The 18,130-nt window shown below is 39.5% G+C and overlaps 1 protein-coding gene and 1 long non-coding RNA gene across 5 annotated transcripts in view; one reads left to right on the top strand and one right to left on the bottom strand.

Annotated features, from left to right (window-relative positions):
* chd9 (chromodomain helicase DNA binding protein 9) overlaps positions 1-18,130 on the top strand; it is a 58,495-nt gene that overhangs the window by 11,006 nt on the left and 29,359 nt on the right. For 3 of the 4 annotated variants that reach the window (XM_077712446.1, XM_077712445.1, XM_077712444.1), the window contains exons 3-6: positions 8,187-8,611; positions 15,443-15,545; positions 17,245-17,391; positions 18,003-18,071. In XM_077712446.1, the coding sequence (XP_077568572.1) occupies positions 8,187-8,611; positions 15,443-15,545; positions 17,245-17,391; positions 18,003-18,071 (744 nt within the window). Of the gene's footprint in view, positions 1-5,358; positions 5,586-8,186; positions 8,612-15,442; positions 15,546-17,244; positions 17,392-18,002; positions 18,072-18,130 lie in introns of those variants that run through there. The other variant, XM_077712447.1, reaches the window with a different exon arrangement.
* On the bottom strand, positions 4,147-5,548 carry LOC144193852 (uncharacterized). Its single transcript, XR_013325783.1, has 2 exons — positions 4,987-5,548; positions 4,147-4,570 (listed from the first exon to the last, which is right to left on the bottom strand). It is a non-coding gene; the product is annotated as an uncharacterized LOC144193852 (long non-coding RNA).

Below are 18,130 nucleotides of genomic sequence, written 5' to 3'. Positions count from 1 at the left end.
CAGCCCTGAAAGGCGACACCCAGTGCTGGCCTAACACGACACAACGTGCAGATTGCAAATGCAGCCATCGTGCAAACCCCAGTGGAAACCTGCTGGTTCCAGCAGCAGCAGGCTGGTTGGCGGTATCCATCGTACTCGACCCCACCCCTCTTGCTAAACCTTCCCCTCCCTCGTTATGTCAAGTTGTCTGCCTGTTTGCGCTCAGCCCACCAGTTCTTCTGCTTGGAGGCCCAGTAGATATGAAAAGGGCGGGAGACAATGGGGAGGGGGCTAAGCGAGGGTCAGCGGTAAACAGGATGTCAGGCAATTGAGGCGGAAGGGGCGGGGCATTTGTTGGGAGGAGGCGTGGAGTACTTAACTGAGCGTTGGTGGAACATGTGGGAAGCCTCAACTACTACACCGTAGGTCTCATTTTTGAGTTTTTCACTTTCGTCCTGTCGGTTCTTTTGTTGTCAGTGTAAAGGCCGGCGTGTATTATTTTCAAAGTCTGACGCAAATATGGATTACTGTGTCTGTTTGTTTTGGTTGCATGTTTGGCTGGAATGCAGGCATTGTGACGCAAGTTAGATGACATTTAGTGGACAGAATAGAAAGCATACATTGTATGTGTGACTTTCCAAATAAGCGTTTAAGCAAAACTCATTGGACATAAAACTAAGATGAAGCCGTGAGAGGCAGAAGACTATTTTGTTATAAAAAATGGATAATTTTCACAGAGCTTCAAGTGCTCAGGAAACCACCTGCTGGTCAGATGTATAATCATAGTCAGGTCTTTATTAACCGTATCATGCTCTGTGCGCCGCCATCTTAATTAGGGATGACAAACTAGACCACTACCCACACACTTCCTGGTTGTACTACTCATGTGACTTCCTTTTTAAATTTGTCCACATACAGACAACACTCTTAAGGAATGTGAATCCAGCAGACTGACCCTAGAGTATCTCAGAAATACCTCTTACAAAGATTATTTGTTTATATTTTTCCTTTAAATTAACACAGAAAATTGTAAATTATTGGCTCCTTTACGAGAGAAATTGTAAAATTCAATCGTTTTAAGACAATTTTAAGGTTACGGTTTATACGTGGATGAGGCTTATATGCGAGAAAATATTGTACTTGATAAATGCTTCCAAACGTACTATCAAGTAACATCAAGGCAGGGTTTTAGTTCAGATCCCAGTGTCTGAAAAGGGTTACTCTGTTACTTCACTGTTTTTCACATCCGCCAGAGACAGAAAATTGCTAGCTCGACAGATTTTTATGTTGATCTACACTACAGGCTGTTGTGCCATGTGACAGGCAATTAATGATACTGCCTCTAGAGGACACAAATGTCTTGGTATACCGGTTGACGTACTTTCAGGATCAAGTTCCCGTTTACCTGCTTGGCATGCTTCAAGTCTGGCTCCTCCACTTCCACAGGGAGTTCGCTTCTGGGACACCTGCCTCATATTTCACATCTTTAAAGTGAATTCCTTACTGGAACATGTGCATCTTGCTGTAACTTGTTCATCATGCATGTAGTAGCCTCTTTAAAGGGCTCTTTCCCTCACGTAATGTCAGGTAGGGGGTAGAGGATGTGGACTAGAGTGGCTATATGGAGGTTTTCAGATGAAGCCCTACACCCCTACTGGTAATAAAACAGATGGCAGTTGGATGGATCGACATTCTGTATGAATTTAAAGTTGTTCAGAAGGTTCATTTAACTGTTTATTCCTAATGGATGCATTTGAAGAAGGAAAAAAAGACATGTACATGCATGTAAATAACCTTTAATTGTTTTGGATTTATTTCTTTCACTTGATGGTTTTTCTATGACATCATAATTGCTGATCACGTGGATTCTTTCCATTTGCACCCTACATTGTTTCTCACAGTCCCCTCCTAGTGTTCAACTTGGCCATGACACCACAAGTAGCTCCAACCGGTTCTACCGGGCGGGAACCCTGTGCAACTAGCTAATGGGACAGTATAGAGTTTAATGCCTTCTAAAATACCTAACAAAAAGTGTTTGCAAATATAAACCTCAATGTTTTTTTTTCTTCCCAAGCCCATAAATGGTGGGTGCATAGTTTGACATTATGTAAATTCAATAGACAGAGAGGTTTATTGTAGTTGGCGCAAGCGGCATCTGCACAAACTGGCAGTGTACAAGTCCAGCTTTTGCACATGGCCAAAAGCCCGGTATTCAGACTGAGCCCTATTAATGTGACATTGCTGAGAGCATGAACTGAAAGCGTGCACTTTGCTGCTTTGCCCGTGCTGTGATTCAACCTGCGGGGTTACAGCAGAATAGGCCAGATAACGGAGGGGGGCGATTGCAGTGATAAGACACTGACAGGCATTCAACAGCTTCTTCAGAGGGTGACCATGTCTAGCCCCAACTTTTATACCTTACTGTATGATCTAAAGATGTACTTCTATGAACCAAAGAAGACATGTTGCATATTAAAACTGTTTCAATCTTTAAAGACACTCAGTCTCTAGGTCAATGCAGCTAAACTTGCTAGTTTGTTTGTTTTTAACCTAAGAAGGTGCTGTGAGCCTTTATTAATTCACGTTTCAGATTTCAAATTTCTGCATAGTTCTGCAATTAACCAAGGGCTGGTACGGTGTGTACCCTCCCTCTCGCCAGAGTTTGACTTGGGGTAGGCCACAGTTGCCTGCAATCTTCATAAGGATGAAGATTGCCAAAATTGGATGAATGGTTGTAACTCTTGAAACTGTATCGTGATTGTTTAGTGATGAGTCCAAGGTGTATCAGACGTGAGATGGGTTCAAGTTTCAGTTGACAGTGATTATATAAAAAAAAAGAAAAAAAGTGGATTGTGAATGAGTGGAAAAAACCTGTTGAGAAAGTTATCAACTGGCGAGAGACAGTCAAAGCACAAAGAAACAAAACAGGCCTAGGGATGATGATATTTTGTGTCTGGAAAACTCCAGACAGAAAGGCTAGAGCTGACATTTTAACCCAGACCAAGTTTTTGGTTCTGCTTTTTCTCTCTAGAAGGGCCTGGCATGTTGTATTTAAACGCATCTCGTCCTCTTCTTTGACTGTTTCCCCCCAACTAATTTAAAGATAGCCACAATCCCTCTATTTTGAAAATGAATTGTTTCTTTGACACACACCTTTTAGAGTCTGAAGGATTGTGTCCTGCTTGTGACTTCTCTATTACAAGATCATTTCCCATCTATCTATGCACTCAGAAACTTGGTTTAACACTTACGGATCCAATACCTGTAATCATATTGTGCACGTACTCTAGTGTTTGCTAAGCTGTTTGCAATTATGCTATTTGAAAATTGTTTGGGAAGGTACTTAGAACGCTACTTCTTACATTTGCATTCAAACACTTAGAGATATGTTTTTCATTGTCACATAGTACATTCATCATTTTTGTGTTTTGGCTAATATATGGCAAGATTTCATGGCAAACTAATGGGTGATTACTAACAACTAGTCTAGGTTTATATTTCACCTTTTCTGTGAATTTGTATGCTATTAATAGTGAGGAGCTAAATGATGTTCATATACACACACAAACTCCATGTTTATTTGCAACATAAGACAGAACATTTTTCCTATCCCCGCAAATAGCGGCCAATTGCTATATATGTTTTACCATCTGTTGCACTCTGAATGAGTGTACTTGGCGGTATGCTCAAACCCCTGCTGGGTGTTATCAGACGATACATTTGTTCAGCTTGGACGGACTTTGAGACACAATTTTCGTTGAGAACGCTGTCCATGTTGTAAAGTCCGAACTCCAAAGAAGGTTCTGGCAGGTGGCATTGGTTCGGTTGTTCTGATGCAGTTCATGCCACTCACACAATGAATCCATCCTCAGACAGTCATCCTTTGGTCTTGCGTTGTAACCTACAAGACTCGTTTTAGTCTTTAGGGAACATTTTTGAGAGTATCTCTTTCTCTCGACCCCCCAAATGTTCTGACCCGTCTTAGACTGTGTGTCACTGCCAGAAAAATACATAATAAAACATAGAATATATTCTTATCTGATTGTGGGTAGGAAACGGAACCAGATCATCTGTTTCAAGAGACAAGGCGAAACAATATATTGACTGTATGTGGATTTGTACGTGTGTAAAAGGTTAGGTTTAAAAAATAAAACAAGATTCCAGAGAGTCAGTCACATAGAGTTTATTTACTTTTCAACATTCATACAACACTAGAATGTATTATTCAAACTCAGCTGCTTCTCAGGCTAATGTTTACAAAGCCTCTCGACGCTTCATGTGACATGCATTCACGGCCATATCTGTCTTTCTGGAATTAGACTTCTTGCTTCCTACAACTACGTTTCAATCTGGGTTGTATGCCTCTAGCTTAGCCCTGCTTTCTCTACTGTACTGTATCTGGCTCTGGGCCACAATGTGTCGTTCCCAGTGCCATGTGCTAGCTGTTGCACATGTCCGCCTCTGGTAGAGGGAGTTGTCTATGGTCTACTGTCTCCGGACCTTGAGAGACTTGTCTTGTATCTGTAACCTTAAAGTTCCTGGATAGTTTTCTGGAATGTTTCCTTAAATACATAATATCATTGACCGTAACCTACAAAAAATGGGAAAGAAGCCATGTGGGAGTTATCCAGTGCTGTGAGGGTTAAGTTTTGAAAGTTAATGTAATAACTGCTAGCACCATCTGCTGGCCTACTTCCTTTGCAATGAGAGAGAGAGACAGGGAGAGGGAGTGTAAGAGAGAGAGAGAGAGAGAGAGAGAGAGAGAGAGAGAGAGAGAGCGAGAGAGGGAAATAGAGAGAGAAAGAGAGAGAGAGAAAGAGAGAGAGGGGAGCGAGTGAGAGAGAAAAAAACGAGCTTCGGTTTTAACGACATCTCTAATATTCATGCTGATGCATTTTGCTGCTTTGTGCTTTCATTTTACCGCCGGAGCTCGCCGCGCTCAAGCTCCAGCTGACTCAAAAGCGGAAACGGGAAACGATCAAGCCTTTGGAAAAGGAGTTTACATACCGTATCCTGGGACGACGAGGAAACCAAAGAGGGCGAGGAATCAATGACCCGGCATTAGGGAAACTCTGAGCGAGCGAGGTTACTGCCACGCACCTCCTCTGCCTCTGCTCCCTCATCACCCAGTGAAGAGACAAACCAGGGTGAGAGAGGGAGTGAAGAGGGAGAGGGGGTGAGAAAGCTCCCATGCACTCCTCTTGAGCCCTGCCCGCTGGGGGAGGAGGAGGAGACAAGCCACTCCGCCGTTCTCGTACCGCCTGAGGAAGAAGACGAGTGGACTGCCGCCGCCGCCACCACCACCACCGCCGGAGGAGGAGGTGGTGGAGGAGGAGGAGGGGAGGCAAACCAGTGGGGAGGGGTAAGGGAGGGTTACACACTCGCCTCACCAGGAAGAGAACTGTGGAAAAGTGTATTTATTCCAGAGAAGGAGCAGCGGCGAGGAAAACCCGGCGAAAGGGCAACTAGGCTTTTGTTAGCTGGTCACGGAGAGAGAGAGAGATAGAGAGAGGGAGAAAATAGAGAGAGAGAGCAAGGGAGGGAGTTTGTGGGGGGAGGTAAAGAGGAAGAAAAAAATGTCTACAGTGAAGAGGCCAAGAGGAAGGGTAAGTGAGCTCGGGAGGGAGGGGTTGTTGTGTGGGGATGGGAGGAGCCGGCAGGAACTGAACAACCTACTCAACTCATGCTGCACTGCCGCCATCTTGAACTCATTGCTGCTTTTTCCCCCCTTCCTCGTCCTCACCCTCCCTTCCCTTCCCCTGCCTTACTCACATGCTTTTCTTATAGAGCCCATGATAGTTTTCTTTAGCCGCCCTGCCCCCTAAACTACTCTCCAAGCCGTCTTCAGATTTTTATTCATCTGTCTGCATGGGATTGCCGTTCAGTAAACACTACGTCTAACTCGAATCGGAGGGTTGGCTCTCCACATTTTTAGCTTCCCACAAGAGAAAGCAATTCTCCTTATGCGCAGTACCTTGCGGGTTGTAATTTCAGTCATCTACAGTAGCAGGTTTCGCTCGTTTGTTGCATTCTACATGTAACTCGGCTTGTTTTTTGTTTTTACATTTCGCACCCTCACCTTTTTACGCTGCATGTGTTCTCATGCTCTCAGGCAATACTTTCAACCCTTCCCCCCATTAATGATTCAATGGGAACATTCCGGCGTGATCCGGTAAAATTTCAACCTAATGGTCTCGGCGGCGTTGTGCACGTGACTGGTCATAATGCAGCCTTTGTGTACACTTGTTTTTGTTGGCTTGCCTCCAATGTATGTAGGTACACACATGTTGCTAGTAAAGTTGGAGCTGGGTGGACGTTATGCAATCACCTGGTTGAACGGGATGGGCAATTTTAATACAAAGGTTTCACGTGCAGACCTTTGAAAACAACATATACAGGTGTACGTAAACTCAGGGGATATTTCAGTAGGTTCTATCTGAAGCGATTGTGCCGATGGATGAACTACAGATTCTTGACTGTATTTTTTTGCTGTCTGGGGGATAATTTTACATCTGGATGCTTATTGCGAACATATTTTCAGGTTGGGTCATAGCATCTGACTCTGGTTGTGGTAAGCACACCTACTTGAGCATGTATTTTCTTCTTTAGTTGTTGCTTTGGATATTATTGGCCTGTTTCAACCACAGTCCTCTTTTGAGCTTCACCTGTTGGACAATTGGACTCAAGTTCGTCGTCAGTGTGTTTTAGTGGCATGCAACACATCTTCAATCTTTCAGTAAACATTCAATTTCGTATAATCTGTGTATTTGCACATGCAATTGCCTAACGAAACATTTTGACACAATATATATTGGCAGGAGCATTTAGTTTATGGTTGATCTTTCCGAGAGTTGTACAGTGCACAGCCAAAATATCTTTTTGACAACCCCGCGTGGCATTCATGTGTGGCAAACTCTCTGCACCTCATACCTTGTTTGTATACTACACGGGCGTCTTCACATAGGAAAATGTGATGGATCAGCTACTTCTGGCAGAGGTTTGTAGCTGACTGCAGACACAAAAGAGAAAGTTTTTGCATGCTCGAGCTTGCATACCAAAACCAAACATTACCCGTTTTTAGGTGATTTCATGTGATTAGTTAGTGTTCTGTTTGAATCACATAAAAGGTGCCTGACAGGCAGAAAAAGACCTGGTCGGATTGGACCCTCTTTTATGCCAGTTCTAGCCTGTTTTTACAAGACAGACACGCCTTGAAAGATAAGCAACAGTGCTGAAGTTTTCCATTTTTAATTTGCCTTGGTGTATACTTATGGATATCAATTATTTTACAGATAATTTTTTAATGTTTTCCGACTTCATCAAAGTTCAACAATTCTTAGTCAGAGGCTGGATTGATAAGTACTTGAATCTTACATTTTTATCCTGTCTTGTAAATGTTGAGATGACCGTTTAACTGGGTGCAGCTTGTTAATTGGTGTGATTTAGTTTAAATCGCATTTTGACTCATTTCCAAAGAAATGTTTGAAATTACAAAAGATTCAGATACCAAACAATGAAAGGTTAGTTTTGAGTATTTTTTAGAAAGTAGCGTCTCGTGTCAACCTCCACCAAATCTGTATTTATCTTAAAATGTGTGATTAAAAAGAACAAAACTCAGACTTGTCAACCCACCGTGCAGATGTTAACTTGTCCATTTATGGGTTCAGCCTCCAAAATAATTAAAGCCATGCCACTAGGCCTCGAGGCAGTCACGCCAGATATCATTTACATATGATCAGGTATCAGACCAGGATTATTTACAAACTCCAGCTCCAATGCTATGATTACCTTTTTTTATTTTTTTCTTGGTATGACTTCATTTCAGCCGATTTTTTTTTCATGTGACGCTCAGTTTCAAGGTTAACACCGACCTGATCTAGATTGTTTGGACGAATGACGGCTTTTCCTGAAGGGAAGGTCTTCTGGGGGCCATTTGATGAAAGAATGTAAAACATTTTATGCATCGTTTATACAAATGGTGACCTACATGCAGCATAGTTTTTTTTCGTTGTTTTGATATGTTCCAGGGATAATGTAGTTGATAACATTCCTCTGCCACATTTAGTGCACTACTTCAGGAACTAACAGCGGTTTAATCCTTAGTGCAAGGATCACATTTTCTCAGTTTCAGTAACTTGTCAAACCACCTGGACTTTTGTTTTAGACTTGGATTAATGTATTGTTCCTCTCTTTTTTTTTGTTTAAAGCCTCGAAAGAACACCAATGGTCCCACGAGTCACGTCCGGGCACTTAGTCCCGTGATGAAGAACAGCTCATCATCATCTTCGTCATCATCATCATCATCGTCGTCCTCTTCCTCGTCTTCATCCAGCTCTCCATCAGAGAAAAGGACGCCACGGCGGACACACCATCAAGCAGATACTCCACCCTTCGACAAACAGGAAAAGGCCAATCGGATAATATCGGAGGCTGTAGCTAAAGCCAGACAACGTGGAGAGAAGAACATCCCAAGGATCATGAGCCCCACCAGCTTTCCCAGCTCGTCATCACAGCACAAGAACAAGAGTCGTCAGGAGCATAAAGGAAACGGAAAAGTACGGTCCAAATTTAAAGCTTCCAGGAAAGCCTGCATCGTCCCGTCGTCTACCTCCAAACAAAAGCCCAAAATCGGGTATGTGCTTCTAATCTTATTTATTATTGCGACTATGTCAGACTATAGAAATGTTGCTTGGGAGATTTTCCAGATAATTATCCATCTACGACAGTGGTCTCAAACCGGTTCCACATAGGGCCGCAGTGGGTCCTGTTTTTTTTTCCAACCGATCCAGTGCCGACATTTTAACCAATCAGGTGTCTTTAAAATAAGTAGCACCTGACTCCAATTAACTGATTGCACCGGCAAAAGGTATCCTTGTTGAGGTGGAATGAAAACCTGCACCCACTGCGGCCCTTTGAGGACCGGTTTGAGACCAATGATCTACGATATTTGTGTTGTGATTTAAATACTTCAATCCTATAGTAACTCTTCATGTCTCCATTGCTGTGGCTTGTAGTGATGTAGAATTTTTTTTTTTTTTTCGTAACCTTTAGCAAACTCAAACTGCTCCTCTGACTTTATTTCAAGGCAATTTGTAGTATAGTGTCGGATCGGAGAGAAAAAGGTGTTGCTTTAGGAATTGCGCTAATACCAGGAGAGATGTGTTAAGTGTGACACTATAAACCTCTGCCCCTTTTATGTTAAAAAACAACGGTCTCTTTCCAATTGTCACACCAGATGATTATGATGAGGCTCGTATTCGCCACCACCATAATGGTAACTCGCTGTGTACACAGAGGGCACTTGCATAGTGGTGTCAACACAGTGCCTGCCATCTCAGCCATAGTATTTACACGTCAACTCCGATATGCCAGTAAGCCCGACCTTTGCACCAGACTGCTAAGAAATAATCGAACATCTCTGTTTCTACTTGATGTTGTGGCACGTTTTCATCTGGTATAAATTGGGACTTTATATGGCTAAAGTTAATGTGGTTTAGAAACAGACAACTGCATTTTTTTCCTAAGCATTCACTTCAATCATGGTGTTCATTTGAAGATTGTTTAGATTTTGAAAAGAACATTTTTTTGCTGGTGTTTTTTCCCTAGAGCTCATAATGTGTGGGAGCTCAAAGTTCAGTCTTTTTACTGCGTAGCGCCACAATAAAGCAGGCACGAGCCATTAGAAGAGACAGTAGAGCAAACAAAAGCTACATTCACATGTGACACAGCGTTGGCTCGTCTATGCAAGCAAGTGTAATCTGGCTTCCCTTCCCCCTGTGCTGCTGTTTAGAGTCGTTGTTAAATATCTAGGCCACACCCAGTATTTTTCGATTGGAAGAGCAGCCAGTGCAAATGGCAGGGTTGGGGCGGCAAATGAATGAATGTATGAGGTGATGATGCGGAATTGTCTTCTACCAAGAGTAATTTATGTCACACTCGCTTGTGGTAATTAGTTCAAGCAGGAACGCATCGAACGCCTCGGCACTGCCGTCTGTTTTATCTCCGTTGCTTGCATGCTAGTTTAGTGGCTTCTCTTAAACTACCCCCCCCCCCTCAGATTTGCAAAGGATTCACTCTTGTTCTTCTATTTAATCCTGAAAGCAAAATATTGGGAGATTTTATAGCTTTTGAGTGCTTTCTCCCCATACCCATTGTGCAATGGAGTCTATGCGGTGGCTCAGCAGCTGAGTGGTTAGTGCGTCAGCCTCACAATTCTGGGGTCCTGGGTTCAAACCCAGGTCGGTTTTCCTGTCCGGAGTTTGCATGTTCTCCCGGGATTGCGTGGGTTTTTTCTGGGTACTCTGGTTTTCTCCTACATTCCAAAAAACGGGCATGGTAGGCTGTTTGAACGCTCTAAATTGCCCCGAGCTATGAGTGTTAGCGTAAATGTAGCCAGGTCAACCTTTGCGAAAGAGATCTTGATCTCTACGAGTTCTATCTGGTTAAATAAAGGTTAAACAATTAACCATTTCATTAAATGCTTTCCCGAATGGTCTAATTTTTTGTCTTTGAAAAGTTAGCACCGATAAGCGTCCTTGTTTTGCAGGGTAATGAGTTGTGTAACCCATTTTTTATTCCATGTAACCAGCCATGGCCTACATTAGAAAAGAGCACAGGCTGTGAACAGAGATTAATTTTCCAAGCCCTCCTTCTGTAACATTTATTATTACATGAGTGTGTCCATTTCTTGAACATTTTTATTTTACAAGATTTACAGGAAATGACACCCTATGTTGTGATGAATTAAGCTGTAGTGGATGTATTGCCCTGTCGATATTGACTTGAGAGTGCCTCTTGCTGTGAGCTGATGGCAAGTTCAGATGCACAAAATCCTGGTGGGCGTGTGCAAAGTGTTACATTGAAGGTGTAAAGAGTCAGTGTGGGTGATTCATTATACGAGCAAATTACACTGCTCTACAAAATTTAGGAAAATATCTGCTAAATTGGTGACATGGAAAATAATGGATGGAAACAAAATAATATAGTGCTGGTTGAAGTATTCCAGATATTTAACGCTAAAGTTTGATTACACACAAATCTGCTGCCTCCATTACTGCACCTGTCACTTCCCCTTTTTATGACATTACCACTTTTATGATATTATTTAGCCACTATTCACTACCTCGCCGCCATTCATACCTCGCACAACCACTGCATCTCAAAAACTAGCCTTTTGACACTTTTTTTTACCTCATTTTTATTTTTGAGTGCCCCTAAATTCGGTAAAGCCTCACTGTTTTTATCCAAGACACATTTATAGCTTATAAACCACTGTTCCTGACGATGGTACTTCTTCTTGTGCCATTGTTTTGGAAACCAAGCACAGTAATATGTAGCTGATTGATTCCAGAAGGTGTTTTTATTTGTTAGGTTAATCACATTTGATGGTAGTTCAGTGTAGTCAAGTCTATTTACAGTAAGTTATGATGAATGAGTCCCAAAGGGCTTCACATGCCCACAATCAACCAACCACATCCTTGGTATAAACCCCCCAATGTGGCAAAGGAAAAACTTAAAACCCCAAATGGGGGAAAATAGCCTTAAGGAGGGGATCATAGATGGAAGGTTCCATTTTTCTTGATGACCAGCCTGCAATGTACGCTGAGAAGAGAACATTTGTAGCAGAACAATTGAAACACTAGGTTTGTAAGCTAGCTGATGACGGTTGTGTTGGGAACTAAAGAAGAGAGATCATATTGGAGTAGATAGCACGTTGATTAAAAGATCAAACCATGACTTGCTAAGCCATAGTGTACTTTTCGTTTGTGGTGGGCTTTGGTTTAGTGAAAGTCACAAAACATCCCCCATCTAATCCTATGTCTTAATTTTCTTTTACAGCTTTTGGGGAAATGTTAAGTACCGAAAAGGCAATTGGATCTTTGAGAGACTAAAACTAAACTGTGGTATATACAGATAAGAATGCCTTTTTTTCACCATGTGGTGCCACCTAGTTTTCTACAGGAAGCTGGGTGAAACACTGAAACAGCATTGATCACTGGAGTTGGGTTTGAAAGATTAAATTCCTTTCTTAGGTCACATAAAGGCCAGCAGGAAGCTGGAAGTTCTTTCATAACAAGCATGAGTGTCACGGGAGAAACACATTTTTAAAATGCATTCTGGAAAAGGTCAAAGTCCCGTCATTGCGTCGCTAATGGCAAACCTAAGCCATGATGGAGGTGGGGGTGGGCTTCTGTAAAAGATGTAAAGTTGAGATTGGCTCACACGAAATGTAGTTACTAATGAAGACATACTGTGTAGATTATGACAACCAGCCTGGGAGGAGAGTCCTGTTCATTGGCAAACACTATTCAGGCGCTCCCCATCAAGTATTAAAGCATTTCAGTGGAGGATGCTCTTGGCCTTTTCCTCCTTCAGACGTCATCATCTGCTATTGATGCTCGTAAAGCTTGCCCGTGGTTATACTTGACACTTCTTTAAAATTGCAATGGAGTTACAAATGCGCCTCAAATCTGCCTCAGTCGTCCGTTTAGGTTAGACACTTTGATACTGCTGTGACTGAATCGATTTGATTCGTTAACATTGGATTTATACACTGCGATGTCTTGGTGCTCCTTGGGAAACACAGCTGAAAAAAACTTAAGCATATGGTAAAAATGGCCTGTGTTTATATAGCCACTGAAATTGGTCATTCAACTTTTAGTATATAGATTGATTTTAATTTCCTCCATTAAATATTTCCTAGTATTCGTGGATTTGAAAGGTGCGAAAGATGCCCCAAAATAGTATAGCTGTTTACCTACTGCAGTATTTTTTCTATTTTCGTAGTGTAACCCAAAATTTTGCCTGATGGAACTGGTCAGTGAAGTGGCAAATCACACTTTTAGATAGGCCTTAACAATCTACTGACAGGTTATAATTTAGCTCCTTTCTCCCGGTATTTATCTCTGAGATGGGCTCATTAGTCAAGCGAAGGTTATTATGGCGGCTTGAGCCATCTCAGCTCTCTGCAGACTGGAACTTGATTTTTCCATGCAGGGTATCTGCTGTAAAATGACTGGATATAATTATCTGATGAGAGCATTGTGCCCCCCTACCCCTCTCTTTATATATTTTTTTCTTTTCTTTTCCGCCCAGATTCTAAATATGCTTCTTCCATTATGCTCAAAGCTGTTGTAATGTTTCCTGCGTTGCGGGCTGTTTCCCAGATACAATAATGCAGAGTAGTGGGAAAAATTTAACACAAAATGGTGCATATGATAGCAATTATGTGATAGAAAATGGAGGTTTAAGCAGTGCCCATATTCCACAACATTTTCCGAACCGCATTATTGCTACTAAACGAGTATTTCTTCAATAAATATTTTGCATGGTGTGTGGATACCTCACTGTTATGATATATATGTATATATGTGTGTATATATGTATATATGTGTGTATATATGTATATATACATGTGTATATATGTATATATACATGTGTATATATGTATATATACATGTGTATATATGTATATATACATGTGTATATATACATGTGTATATATACATGTGTATATATGTATATATACATACATGTGTATATATGTATATATGTGTATATATGTTTTTTATGTGTATATATGTATATATGTGTATATATATGTGTATACACGTGTGTATATATGTATGTATTTGTGTATGTGTGTATATGTGTATGTGTATATATGTATATATGTGTATATATGTATATAAGTGTATATATGTGTATATATGTATATGTGTATATACATGTATGTATATATGTGTATATACATGTATGTATATATGTGTATATATATGTATGTATATGTGTATGTATAAATGTATGTGTATATATATACCATATATTTTTTATTTTTTTTAATTTTTTATTTCTTATGTTGTAAAATTTGAGGCTCTAATCTGATTTAGTTTTTTTCTACGCTAATCTGTCCACTTGAGTGCGGGAACTGAACATCTAAATGACATTTTCCTTCTTAGATTTTTTTGCTTTTCGTAATCTGCGCTATTTTTTGGCGTATTTTTATATTATATTACATCGGAATTTCTAGTTTGGGCCTGATAATTATTGCTCCAATAATTTTATTTATAATTATTTATAATCTATAATTTAAGGTGAAAACCCGCAAGAGTTATCTATTTAAGATATTTTTATATATTGTAATCCCTCTCTGGAATTATGTGGAAGATCATATGTGTGTCAAATAGTGAATAGGTTAATGGAAAAAGTACTGACTTAGCGTGTTTAAATGAAAAAGCATTTTTTACATTTTGGTTTTACTTTGAAAATATATTTTAGACCTAGAGTTAGATCAATTACCTGAGTATTCAGTTGCTTTAAATAAGGCTTGTGTGCATTTGTCTAGTTCTATGCAATCTTTCTGAGTGTCGCAATTCCCAGACTTTGTGTCTCCCTGACTTGGCACATTTTTCAAAACGCTCCCTGTCAGGGACCCGTAAACCCACAGGCGGCCGTGGTGCCTTTCTCACAGGATGTGATGTCACCGGCTGCGCTGCAAAACCCCTGCTCTCAAGGGCATGTATGTTGCATGGCAACCGTAAAGTGTCATTGTCAGAGGGTTTCTGAAATGTAATATTATGAGCATGGGAGGAGGAGGAGGAGGGGGGAGGACCAGACAGAAAGAGAGGAGGCAGCCCTTTATAGCACTGCACCGCTGCAGGAATATGTCCTCTCACATTTGCCAAAAGCAGATAATCCGTGCATAGACCATTTTCATGACCTTGTCTGGCAATTTGCCAACACAACATATAATTATTGATAAATCGCGTATATAAAAATCTAGGCTTAGTTGTTATTTTATAAATATATTTAGATAGACAGCAAAATGTCATGTTAAAGAAAAAAAACATGCAGATCCAGATTTTTCATCTTTGCCGCTTTTGTTTTGTTACATTTTGTTCTAGTTGAAGTCAAGTGAAACAGTGCAATTCGCCCACACCAGCCACCCCCACCTCAAATATGCGCAACAGAAGGGGTCAGATGCTGAAATATTGACTTTGTCTTTCTTTTTTAAAGTACTTTAGTGGCTAGATTTACATGTAATCAATATTAATGTTAAGTTCAGCATTACATTTTATTCCTTATATGCTTAATAACAGATGTATGACATCATTACAAAGCCTTTATCTGAGCATTTTTCCATATTTTGTATTGTAAAAAATGGAAAAACCACACCACTAAGCAAAAAAAGTTACTAAAAGTGCAGTATTTGTATAATAAACTTATTTTATTACCTCTACAAATACTAAAAAAATGCTTAGAGTGGTCTAAGCCATCACCACTTTAGATTTTTAGTTAAATGCAATTGCTATTGCTATGTGACACTTTGTAGAAATGAATTTAATTGTTCCTTCTGTCACTATGTGATACCGCGATAGTTATAACAACCCTTCATTTATCACTTTACCTTTTTTTCCCTCATTAACTACCGGTAAAGCAACTGTGATTGTTTTTCCTCCCTCAGGAAAATTGTCATCAAGATAGGGAAGAAGAAGAAGCGAAAGGCCGACTCTTCCGAAGAGGAGTCAGATGAAGACCCACCGCCTCGACGCACATCTAAAGACTCGGTAAGAATTTATAACCTGTTAAGACAAAAAGAATTACCGGTGGGTCTTTTCTTCCAAATCCACAGAAACCAGTTAAAGAAGCAAATTTGCAACAAATTTACAACAAATTTTTCACAATTTTTTTCACAATTTTTTTCACAATTTTTTCACAAATTTGCAACACATTTTTCACAAAATTGCAACACATTTTTCACAAATTTGCAACGTTTTTCACAAATTTGCAATGTTTTTCACAGATTTTTCACATTTTTTTCACAAAACTGTAGGAAAAAAAGTGTATTTACACTTTAAATTGAGATTTAAAACATACATAGTCTTCAAAGTCAAACGTTTACATATTTTTGGCAGTGATAGAAACCAGGTAGCCAAATGGTGGACAATCAGACACTGAGTCCGGATTGGTTTACTTTTTATCACAGTCAACTCTTTAAATGGCATTTCTCGCTTCATCAAAAAGAAACTATCATTATTCATTCACATTTATTTCAATCTGAAATGTGAGTTAGGATCTAATTAATTGCATTCAAGGTGCATGTACGAACTGAGAAAAAATGCCTATAAGATAGCAGATGGTTCAGATGGCTTTTTGTGATGGCATTACTGAAGTCGAAGCAAGGTCAACAGTACATTCTCATAGAATAGAATGGTAAAAAAAAGAATAATGTGCTGTGTGTGGAATGTTTGTTTCAACATAGAACTTTTAGATAATATTTTAGATAATAGATGCCATAATGCTGTTTTTGAATGTAGTCTTTCTTTTGGCATAATGGAGGCAATGACATAATTCCATTTCTTATGAGAAGTTTGGCAACATGAGGTGATGTCATCTTCCTTCTTGACAAAAAACACTTTCAACACACTGCTTGCAAGATATAACAAATAAATAATGTCATTTCCATTATTGTCCAGTCCAATAAGCTCTTGTGTTTGTAAACTGTCCAATCCATTGATTCAGGTACCTAATTAACGTTGCCCCATTGGTCTTTCTTTTTAATGAACAGCATATTATGTAATATTAGCTGGGTTTTTTGTATTGGCAGCAGAAGCTGTCAACCATGTGTATATTATTTATAAATATATCAAGGCAGGAAGAAATTGAACAGATGTAGCTTTTTTTTCGGTGACATTTTGTGTTTATTTATGGTAACTTTAGAATGATGAAGAGCTTTTTGTCATTTGAAAGAGTTACCACCAATTTTACGAAAAGTAGAGTGATAATTGTATGTATTGTATAAAAAAATGGTATGGAATCATGGAATCTCCCTTTTCAAGTAACATTTTAAACTGACATTTCTATTGTCTTAAGGTCAAACATAAAAAAAAAAGTAAATCGGAAAAAACTGTCTCATAAATGTTATCGATTAGCACAATAGGTAATTGGCTAAGGTATCTGGTAAAGATCCATACAATTTGATACTTTTTCCTAGTTTTTGTGTTATACCCCTTCTCTTTTGCGATAATTTAATAATTTAGTTATACTAAAACAACATAATAGCAAAACAATAATAAATAGTTATAATAAATTGCCAATTACATTCAAATTTATTGTAGTTACCTAAGCAACTTTGTCCTAAAAGTGATAAAATGAATCGCTAATTGTTTATATCATGCTGTCTTAAGTTGCATATTAAAATGAGAGTTGATTCCGTACTAGAGTGCTAGTAGATTTTCTAACAGTATATGTCTTGGTGTGTTGCAGAAGAGACGCTCTAATCGTCAGGTGAAGAGGAAGAAGTATGCCGAAGAGCTGGAGGCCAGGCTGTCAGATGAAGATGGAAAAGTGATCGTCAAAGCTAAGAAGGCCAATTCCGCGCCATCCAAGCAGCCTGCAGTGCAGCTTTTTGTAGTGAGTACTTGCACGTTTTATTTCACGCTTGGAACTTCTAAAAGTGTCAACATGAATTAAACACTACTTTATAATGAGACTAAAATAAGGTAGACCAAAGTATGTGTGTTGTATTGCATATGGACCCCTTAGAATTACACTGTGAAATACGAACACATCTAAATGAACATAAAATAGACTGACATATGGAATCAAATATGGAACATGGCATAAAAGATAAATTATTCACTAATACTCGTACTGAAACTCACTAGTATTGGCCAGATGGAGTGTTTTTGTTTAGTACTTTTACTGTTTTTGTCTTTTTCAGTGGCTTAATTAGTACATGTCTAATGATAGCAACGGAAATATGCTAATTAGGTTTTTGAAAGAATGTAAAAAAAAAGATAAAAACACTGATTCTTCTGGGATTTGCTATTTTTTTTAAAAAGATTATTTTTAGGGCATAGTCTTACAACCTCTATGAATTATTAATACCATCCAAAATCACAATTTTGCCCCAGGACGTATCACGACCTGTGTGATTTATGTCTGTCTCTCTTACGGAAAATTCCGGATATAGAAAAATAAATGTTTCAAGAAGATGACCATCATTTACTCCATTTTTGTAGGAAAACCCCAGTGAAGAAGACGCCGCTGTGGTGGACAAAATCATGTCTTCTCGTGTCATCAAGAAGGAGGTGATGCATTTTTCTTTTAATGGGGTTTATTTCTGTCATCTGTGTAGTAAATTGTAGTA

The sequence above is a fragment of the Stigmatopora nigra genome, chromosome 3, assembly GCF_051989575.1.
Source record: "Stigmatopora nigra isolate UIUO_SnigA chromosome 3, RoL_Snig_1.1, whole genome shotgun sequence".
Classification (NCBI taxonomy): Eukaryota; Metazoa; Chordata; class Actinopteri; order Syngnathiformes; family Syngnathidae; genus Stigmatopora; species Stigmatopora nigra.
The sequence above is the reverse complement of the archived record's forward strand: the minus strand, read 5'-3'. Positions and strand labels throughout refer to the sequence as shown.